Below are 9,478 nucleotides of genomic sequence, written 5' to 3'. Positions count from 1 at the left end.
AGCTCTGAAACCGGAAAAGCGCGTTTTGCAAACTGGGGCGGCAGAGGGGGCGCAGGAGCACGGGCACCCCCTGGTGGTCGCAGCGGGGACAACGGCCGCGCGGGCCCGGCGCCGCCGGGGCTTGTGGAGTGTGGGGGCGTCCGGAAGGGGACGTTGAGGCCGGTTTATGAAGGGTCCCCGCCGGCGGCAGCTCAGGCCTGCATTCCACAGGGGGAGACTGAGGCTGGCGCCTGGGACACGACCTCAACGCAGGTACCCGAACCACCCAGGACAGCGGGCTTGCTGGGCGGCGGGGCCCGGGCTTGTCCGCGTCCTGCCCTGGGCATCCCGAGAGCCTAATCGCCGGCCCCAGGACCGCAGCGCGACGCTGGCGCTTCGTCCCCAGGCCCGCAGGCCCACCACGGGCCTCCAGTCCCTCGACGACTCAGGTCCCCCAGGAGCAGCGGGGCCCTGGGGGAGTGGGCACATCTCTGGTCCTGCAGGGCCAGCCGAAGGTCCCGGGGCGGCTCCGTCCTTGGTCCTTCGTCTCTGTCCTGGCACATCTCCACCACCAACGTCTCTGGCGGGGAGGTCTCCTCCTCCGCGAAGTCCACTGGGCTGGTCCACACGCACTGTGGGGCAGAGAGGCGGGGCCAAAGCCGGAGGCGGAGCCAGGATGGAGGGGGCTGGGTCTTCAGGAATCTCCTTCCATCCCACCCCACCAGCACCTGTCTCCCTGCACAGTCCTCCTTTTATAGTTGGGACAGATGGCCACGCCCGTATAGGGCACATGACCCAGGGACACCCAATCAGCGTTACTGGTCCCCGCTTAAGCCATTGGGTCATACATACACATGTGAGCTAAGTTAGACCAATCAGTGATGGCCTTGAGACTATTGCCAGTCAGTGGGGAAACCCTGTATCCCCAGAGGAAAGCTTGAGGCTGCCTGGGTCCAGCTCTACCAAAGCAGGGAGGCTGAGGCAGGAGGTTCGCTGTGAGTTTGCAGCCAGCCTATGCTACATAGCAAGACCCTTACCTCAAAACAACAACAAACAAGCTGCTGTTTGAAAGGGAAGATTTACCTGCCTCCCTTGGCTGTCCTCGAAGGTCACTGCAGCACTGGCACAAGGCGTGGGTAGAGGCGGACACAAGTGTCTAGTGGCCCTAGGGACGAAAGGTCAGGTCAGAGGAGGAGCTGCCAGCCTCTGCCTCCTGTTTCATGGCTCTCCCTTAGATTTTTTCATCACCATTAGGTTTTGGGGGTTTTTTTGTTTTTTTGGTTTGTTTGGTTTTTTTTTTTTTTTTTTTTTTGCTTGTTTGTTGTTGTTGTTGTTGTTTGAGACACGCTTTCGCTATGTAACGCAGGCTGGCCTTGAACTCGCCGAGATCCTTCTGCCTCAGCCTCCCGTGCGTTGGGGCTCACCACCATAAGGTTATCCAAGTAAGGGGATGTGGGTTTTTGGGTTCACATCTCACACCTGCCCTCTCTGCTGGGCAACCCCCTTGTTCCCGACCTCATTTTCTTCTTCTGAAAAGGGGCACATGTGGCTTCCTGGACCTGGGAGGGGGCTCGTTACCTGCTCAGGCCGAGGTACCCCAGGGCACCCAGCAGGAGGATGGTCACAAAGCTTCCCACAGACGCAGACAGGACGGACACGTGGGACTCCTGCGGGGCTGGGGTGGGAAAGCCTGGATAGGTGGGCAGCTGGGAGGCTGGGCACAGGAGGACAGCCCCCTGCTCTTGCCTCCTCCCTCCCAGAAGCCCTTGGGCTGGAGGTGGAAGGAACCTGATAGAGACTCCCAGACCCTGATGTCAGTTGATTGGTTATTGATTAGAGGTAGGTAAAGAAACCTTTGTAGAGGAGAGAGATTTGGGTTGGGTTTTGAAGGATGAACAAGAGTTTAACAACAGGAAAATAAACTTTCCAAGTAGCTGTGTGCTGCCTTATCTCTTTCCCAGTAGCCTGCCATGAGGCAGCTGCAAGTCTAGCTGGTATTTTCTCCCAGGACAGTGGGTTGCCCCAGGAGGAAAGGAGCCCAGGGAGGGGGCTCACCAAGGCTGAAGCGCTGGGGCAGGCTCCAGGCACCCTGCAGCCAGGCCGTGTCTGCGCGCACCTGCACCGTGTAGGTGGCGCCGGGCTGCAGGTCCTGGAGGGTGACTTGGGTCTCGGTGGGTGACACAAGTCTCTCTGTGGGAAGTGATTTGTTTTTTCAGTACTGGAGATCAAACTCAGAGAGAATGGTGGCAGTGACGTGCAGTCCCCCTGCCTCAGCCCCCCACGTGCGAGGCTACGGGCATGCACCCTCGCGTCGGGCCCAGTTCTCTTATGTGAAGGGTGGGGAGGCCGAGGCCCTGGGCGGGCGCAGGGTCACACACCTGCCGTGCGGCCCCCGTCCTCTCCGCAGCACACCACGTAGGCCTTCAGGACACCGGGGCAGCTGCGCAGTGCCGATGGGGCCCAGGCCACGGCCACCGAGCGCTCGCTCTGGTTCTGCACCCACACCTGCGGTGGGGTCCCAGCCACTGAGGCTACAATGGCGTAAAGTTCATGTCAGCACCCCAGGTGGCAAGCCTTGTGCATGCCCTGCCAGTGCGAACCATGAGCCTATCGGCCCTCCTGACTCCGGGCCTCAGTTTCCCCATCTGTAAAATGAGTGACACCACTCACAGGGTCTTCAGCGCCCACTGTGAGCCAATGTCCACATGTCCAGCTTCTAGCCAAGGTCTCTGCCCTCCCCTGACACTAGGCCCACTCACCATTGCCCCCAAAGTGGTAGGTGGACAGTACAGTCCACCACGCTGTGGGCCTCTCAGGGTGCACAGAGGCGAGGATGGTGACGTGGTAACACAGGTCCTGTCCCACCATTCCTGGGGCTGGGCTCCAGCTGTGAGTCACTGGGAGGAGGACAAGGGTTCAGCCACCAACTCCACCTGAATTCTGACCTCTGGACCCATGCACTGGCCTCACCATCTGCTAGAAAGTTCTAGAAAACTCTTACTCATGCTTCAAAGCCCTTGCACCAATGCCCCTTCCTAGAGGATCACTTCCAGATGCCCTTTCTCAGTGTGTCTTCATCTGTTCCTTGGAGTCTGTGCTGGCTGTACCCAGCTCTGTTCACTCAGGCCAGAGGTTCTGTGTGGCCCAGGCTGAAGCTTTGGCTTCTTTGGGCCTCCAGTCAGGCCCAGAGCAGGAGGACAGCAAGGGCTGCATGGGCCACACCACCCCTCCACCCCAGGCATCATTACGGTGTCCCCAGCACCTTGCTAAACACCACCTCGCTGCAGGGTAAGTGTTTGCAAACCCAGGGATGTGTGATTTGTCACCCACAATGCTGCTGTGGGCCTTGGGCAGCCTGGGGATGTGGTGACAGCTCCTTGGCCCCACACACCCGCCCAGCTGACCCTGGAGGCCTAGGATGTGGGGCAGAGGTGGAGACTGCACCCTCCTGCACCGAACCTGCTCCTGCTGGTCCTGGATCCCGTGGTGGCTGCAGTGAGCAGTTGGGGGCTGTGTCCTGGCCATGCAGCCGCCACTCCACGCAGTGGGTCACACCCTGGGCTCGCACCTCCCAGTGCACTCCTGTCCCGTCAACCCCTGCGCTGACATTCAGGGCCCCAGGACCTGGGGACACAGGACAGTCACCTGGGACAGCCGCCTTGGCCTGCGCACACAGTCCCCACCCTCTGTCATCCCTTCCCTGCCAGATCCAGTCCACAACAGGGCCTCCAATGCAGAGCGTCTGTGCACTGACACCCAACTGCCCCTGCCACCAGAGTTGGGCGTGGTGGCACCTGCCTGCAATCCCAGCACGTGGGAGGCTGAGGCAGAAGGATTGCTGTGAGTTCAAGGCCAGCCTGGACTACACAGTGAGACCCTGTCTGAAAGGAAAGCGGCAAAGAAGGAAGGAAAGAAGGGAGGGAGGGAAGGAAGGAGGGAGGGAGGGACAGAGAAGGAAACAATGTCTTTTTTTTTTTTCTTTTTTGAGACAGGCTTTCTGTAGAGTCCAGACTAAACACAAATTGAGATCCTCCTGCCTCAGCCTCCTGAGAGTTAGGATCTCGTCCAGGTCCCCTCTGAGTGATCACTGAACTTGTGACCCTAACCAAGATGAGGCCCCGCCCGCTGCCCCAAGAGGCACCTGCATGGGTGGTGGTGGGCACAGCAGGAATGTGCCATGTCTGGTTGGGGCCACGGCCCAGGCGGGTGCGGGTGACAACAGCCACGTCGTAGGCACCACCAGAGAGGAAGAGCTCACGTTTCCCCAGGCACATGATCCTTGTGGCCTTGGCCTGGCAGGGACAGGACCGCATGTGCAGTCGCAGGAGATAGGTGACCTTGGCGCCAGGTGTGACCCCCAGACAGCCCTCAGGGAGCTCAGGCTGCGGCAACTGCAGGGAAAGGGGTACACGCATCCAGAACGTGGCCTCCGGGCCCTGTCAGTTTGGGGGAAAACGAACAAAACCCAGAGATCCAACGAAAGAATTTCGGAGCCAGTTACGAAAGCCCAGAATTACGAGAAGATGAACTGCAGTTCTTGTTTGTTTGGGTTTTTTGAGACAGGGGTTCACTAAATAGCCTAGGCTGGCCTTGAACTTGAGGTGATCCTCCTGCCTCAGCCTCCCGAGTGCAGGATGACAAGCATGCAATGACCACACCCAGTATGAACTTGTCTTAGAAGGAGGTTCAATTTTAAAAAGGGAGAGAATTTGACAGTTTTGCCCCTAAAAGAGGCACCCTCCTGTGCCTCAGTTTCCCTCTCTTTAAACCAGGGCTCATTAGACTCCAGCTGCTGAGTCCCTTGGGGACTTTCCACCTGGGGCCAAGCATCTCCTTCCTGGCTTTTGACTTCTTTTTTTTTTTTTTTTTTTTCAGAACTGGGGATTGACCTCAGGCCCTTGCTCTTGCCAGGGCAGTGCTTATTTCAATGAGCCATCTCCCCAGCCCCTTGACTTCTTATTTATTTATTGTCTTTCTGAGACAGGGTCTTGCTATGCAGTTCAAGCTGGCTTGGAGCTCACTTTGTGGCCCAGGCTGGTCTTGAACTCACAGCGATCATCCTGCCTCGGCCTCCAGAGGTCTGGTATCACAGGTGTTCACAGGTGTGCACCACCACACCTGGCTTGGCTTCTGACTTCTTTCTCTTCCCCCACAATCCATTGCACAGGGATGGGGGAGCTTAGCACCCCATTTCTGCTCACACATACTCTGTGGGCCCCATTCCCCACCCAGCCCAGCACCCAACACCCAGTGCCCATCACCTGCCCATGCACGGTCAGCCGGCGCCGCCCATTCTGACCCAGCTCCGCCACCTCCAGCTTCACCTCAGGCTGTGGGAGGCTTTCTGCAAGAGACAGACAGACTCAGACAGGGCAGGGACCAGCCACATAGGGTGCTGTGAACAGTGACCCCAGTGAGACAGGAAGAAACACAGTGGGACTTGCCCCATGCCTTGGGTCGGTCCCTGTGGCCCTGGCCACCTCGCCACCACTCACCAGGGGGGATGCACTCTGAGCTGCTCCAGTCGCTCCAGGGGCCTCCTGGGACCCCAGACTGGAGCCGCCGCCGCCACCGGAACTGGAACTCCTGGGCCATGTCCGCCTCCAGTGGACACAGGCAGGACTCTGTGGTAGGGGCCGGCGGCAGGCCTGAGCTGAGTGGGCACCAGCCGTGCACACTGCCTGAGCCATGAACCCCAGGATGATGCCACCCTGGGCTCAGGCTGGCAGGGTTATGGGTGAAGAGGTGGGATGGAGGTGCCTCAAAAGCTCCCACCCCACGCAGCAGGCAGCTGAGGCCTGCAAGGACCCGGCCAGGTAAACGGTCTGTCTTCCAGGGGCGCTTACTGGAGTGGCTGCTGTCACCTAAACCGGGCTCATCCTGCGGTTCACAGTCACCCTGGAAAGAGACCACATTCGTCTGTAACACATGCAGGGGTGTGAAAAATCAGCCACTTTCTTCCTTCCGTTCCATCTTTTCTTGCGAGGCATTGTGGTGCACGTCTGTAATCCCAGCACTTAGGAGGCTGTGGCAGGAGGATTGCCGTGAGTTGGAGAGCAGCTTGGGCTACAAGGGCTAGCCTGGGCTGCGTGGCAAAACCCTGTCGCAAACAAACAAACAAACAAATAAAAAATGCTGGGGTGGCTGGGAGGTAGCTCGGTGGTCTCAGTGCCTGCCTGGCAAGCGCAAGGTCCTGAGCTCAATCCCCAGTACTGCACGCCATGGCGGGCACAGTGGTGCACTCTAATCCCAGCCCCGGGAAGGCTGAGCTAGAAGAGTCACTACAGTCCCAGCTGCAGTTGGAGACTCTATATCAAAAGAATAAAATTTTAAAATTACAAAAAAAAAAAAAGCAGAAACCTTTCCATCTCCTCTTTTCTGCAGCCCTGGATGGGAGCCAGGGCTCTGCACCAAGCAGCCACCAGCGGTGTACTCTCTATCCGACTCAGGGTCTCGCTGAGTCTCCAAGGCGCACAGGCCGGGCTGCAGCCTCGTACTGTCCCGCGTCACCAGCCCCTGACGTCTCAGCCTGTGCCTTCTAAGGAAACAGGCTGCGCAGGCTGGGGCGTCTGAGCAGCCGCCTGAAAGTGGGGGGCCCCGAGCTGGAATCTGAGAGTATCGAAGCCAGGAGTGGGGGACACAGGGCATGGGGACGTGTGGTCAGGGGCAGCGCGAGGTGGAGGAATGGCTGCAGCCGTGGGTAGCAGGGAGCCACAGAGGGTTCGTGACCGGTCGAGGCCCAGCCGTGTCCCAGGGCCTGGGGGCTGCACGCGGGGCGAGGAGGCCAGCCGGGGCGGGTACAGATGCCCCCCGCCCCCCCCGTCTGCGCCCCTGTGGTCTGGAAAACAAACTCACCAGCTCCCACGAGCGGCGGCGGGGCGAGCGGCGGCGGAGCTGCAGCTGGGCGCTGTCCTCTGGGGCCTCCCACACCAGGCTCAGCAGCCCACGCGACAGGGACGTCCTGAGGGCTTTTGGAGGGGCGTCATATCTCACTGGAGGAAGAAGGGGCGCGGGGGGGGGGCAGCTGGGAATCCCGCCCACACGAGAGCTGGGACCCCTCGTCCCTCCGGCTGAGCCGAGACCGATCCAACAGTCCAGGGTGCCAGGGCACAGCGTGACTGACCCCAGCCGCTTGGGAGGACACTTGGGGGGGGGTCTCACTTTTCAATCCCAACCCGGGCAATTTAGCAAAGCCTTGTCTCAAAATAAAATAAAATAAAATAAAATAAGGGATGTAGCTCAGTGTGAAGGTGCAGCATCCTGTCACCAGTACTTATGGGGAAAAAAATGTCAAGGGAGAGGGGATTTACACACAGCAGCCTGGTAGTGTAGATGCCTTTGTAAGGTCAATCTGGGCGTCCAGAAGAGCTGCAGCGAGCGAGACCAGGGCGCTGGCAAGCCGCGGCCGGCCGGGGTAACTGACTCTACGCTTTGCAAAGCTAAGCTAGAGCTGTTGCAAGGAGCCTGCCCAGCAAGAGCCGTGAATAACCGGCTGCACCTCGGCCGCGCCACACCGGGTCCCGTCCTGCTCCTCCCTGTCGTGTGGAGTGCATGGTGTGACTCCTCTCTGGGCTTATCAACAGCGACAGCAAAACACCTAGTCTAGGAAGGGATGACCTGAGCCACCACCTCCCGCGCTCACTGCCTTGCGCAGGGAGCGGACCGCATCTCAGCAGGTCCCTAGACTCCCTTGTGCTGTGTACCTGCCCTGTGTCGCCTTGGGCTGCCCTGTCCCTATCTCCTCCCCCATCCAGGGGTGGCACGCAGGGCCCACGCATGCTGGACAATCACTGTGGTGCTGAACCACGCCCCAGCCCTTTTTAAATTTTTATTTTGAGACAGGGTCTCACCACATTCCCTGGGTTGGATTGAACTTGTGATCCTCCTGCCTCAGCCTCCAGAGTAGCAGGAATCATAGGCATGTACCTTCTCAATATTTTGCTGTCCATGGATTTTTTTTTTCTTTTTCTATTTATTTATTTATTTATATTTTGGCAGAACTGGGTATTGAACTCAGGCCCTTGTGCTTGTCAGGCAAGCACGTATTCTACTGAGCCATCTCCCTGGCCCCATGCCCATGGATTTTTTAGGGGGACATCAATTTAGGATTTCTTGAGACAAAGTCTTATTATGTGGTTTGGGCTGGCCTTGAACTCCCTAGAGAGCCCAGGTTGGCCTCAAACTCGCAGGAATTTTCCTGCCTCAGCCTCCCCAGTGCTGACATTACAGGTGTGTGCCACCTAGGCCCCACCCTAGTTTTTTTTCCACTGTATTAGGGGCTGCAAGTGGTGCTGCCCAGCACATGTGCGGCCCTGGGTTCCATCCCAGGTCTCAAGAAAAATACAGCAATTGTCGTGCAAGCTGGACATGGTGGGGCAAACCTGTCATCCCAGCACTTGGGAGGCTGAAACAGCAGAATCTCCACAAGTTCAAGACCAGTCTAAGTCACATAGGGAGACTCTGGCTCAAAATAATAAAGAATAGGGGCTGCGGAAATGGCTTGGCGGTTAGATCCCCAGTGGTGCCGGCCCTGGAACCCCGGGGGCACTGAACCGCCCACACTGAGCCGGCCACTGAGTCTGGTTGGTCGAGGTGGTGCATGCCTGCAATCCCAGCTCTGGGGAGGCTGAGACAGGAGGATCACTACGACTCTGAGCTGCGTACTGAGACCCTATACCAAATAAATAAATTTTAAAAATAAAAAATAAATCTAAAAATAAACAAAGCAATTGTGTTTCCGGTGCCCATATATTTCCTGGCGAAGGTGGGGCTCCCTCAGCTGGGCCACGCGTTCCTAGGGCTTGCGCTCCCCACTCTGCCTCCCACTCCGCGGCCTTGGCAGCCCGTTCAGCGGCGCTGGGAGAGGGAAGGGGAGGCCCGCGGACCGCGCTGGGAGGGTGCTGACCCCACTTGTTTAGCAGCAGCGTGACCTCTGGCGACCGCGCCGTCCGGTTGTCCACCCGGGACTCCACCCAGAGCGTGACGTTGCTGCGCACCGGAACCCCGTCCTGGTCGGTGAACTGCAGCCAGGTGGCCGCGCCGGCTGGGAAGTAGCAGCAGGACCCTGCGGCGGCGGCGGCGACGAAGCTACCGGGAAAGCAGCGCTGCTGACCGCTCTCCCCTCGCCTGCCCGCCCCTCCCTCCCTCCCTCGTTTGGTTTTATTCCTGCGGTGCTCTGGATCGAACCAGGGCCTGCGACCTGATCCCTATCTTCCCCCTTTTTCTGTTTTGTTTGTTTGTTTGTTTGGGTGTTTTTGTTTAAGACAGGTTCTTCTAAATTGCTCAGTTTATACATGTGATTGTTCTGCCTCAGCTTAAGTAGTTGGGAATTAAACCAGTGAGACTTTAAGGTCCCTCTCTACATCCATTCTCCCAGTCTCGATGATTTGGGAAGTGACCCTAAGATTCAGGAGTTTGAGAGATACCCAAATCTCCAGTCCGGAGCTGGTGTGGTGGGTGGATGGATGGATGGGGGGATGGATAGGGGGATGGGGGGATG

General features: G+C 58.4%; 1 protein-coding gene across 1 annotated transcript in view; it reads right to left on the bottom strand.

The window, feature by feature from the left end:
- Window positions 1-335: 335 nt before the first annotated feature.
- The window catches only part of Il12rb1 (interleukin 12 receptor subunit beta 1), a 12,367-nt gene continuing 3,224 nt past the window's right edge, over window positions 336-9,478 (bottom strand). The window contains exons 4-16 of the mRNA XM_023707207.1: window positions 8,885-9,066; window positions 6,835-6,971; window positions 5,826-5,877; window positions 5,475-5,603; window positions 5,241-5,323; window positions 4,121-4,370; window positions 3,439-3,603; window positions 2,739-2,876; window positions 2,358-2,510; window positions 2,035-2,169; window positions 1,558-1,654; window positions 1,063-1,144; window positions 336-611 (exon numbers count right to left, since the gene is read on the bottom strand). Of these exons, the coding sequence (XP_023562975.1) occupies window positions 336-611; window positions 1,063-1,144; window positions 1,558-1,654; window positions 2,035-2,169; window positions 2,358-2,510; window positions 2,739-2,876; window positions 3,439-3,603; window positions 4,121-4,370; window positions 5,241-5,323; window positions 5,475-5,603; window positions 5,826-5,877; window positions 6,835-6,971; window positions 8,885-9,066 (1,879 nt within the window). The remainder of the gene's footprint in view (window positions 612-1,062; window positions 1,145-1,557; window positions 1,655-2,034; window positions 2,170-2,357; window positions 2,511-2,738; window positions 2,877-3,438; window positions 3,604-4,120; window positions 4,371-5,240; window positions 5,324-5,474; window positions 5,604-5,825; window positions 5,878-6,834; window positions 6,972-8,884; window positions 9,067-9,478) is intronic.

This window comes from Octodon degus, unplaced genomic scaffold (assembly GCF_000260255.1).
Source record: "Octodon degus isolate 3935 unplaced genomic scaffold, OctDeg1.0 scaffold00282, whole genome shotgun sequence".
Lineage (NCBI taxonomy): Eukaryota > Metazoa > Chordata > Mammalia > Rodentia > Octodontidae > Octodon > Octodon degus.
This window is presented reverse-complemented; position numbering and strand designations above follow the sequence as displayed.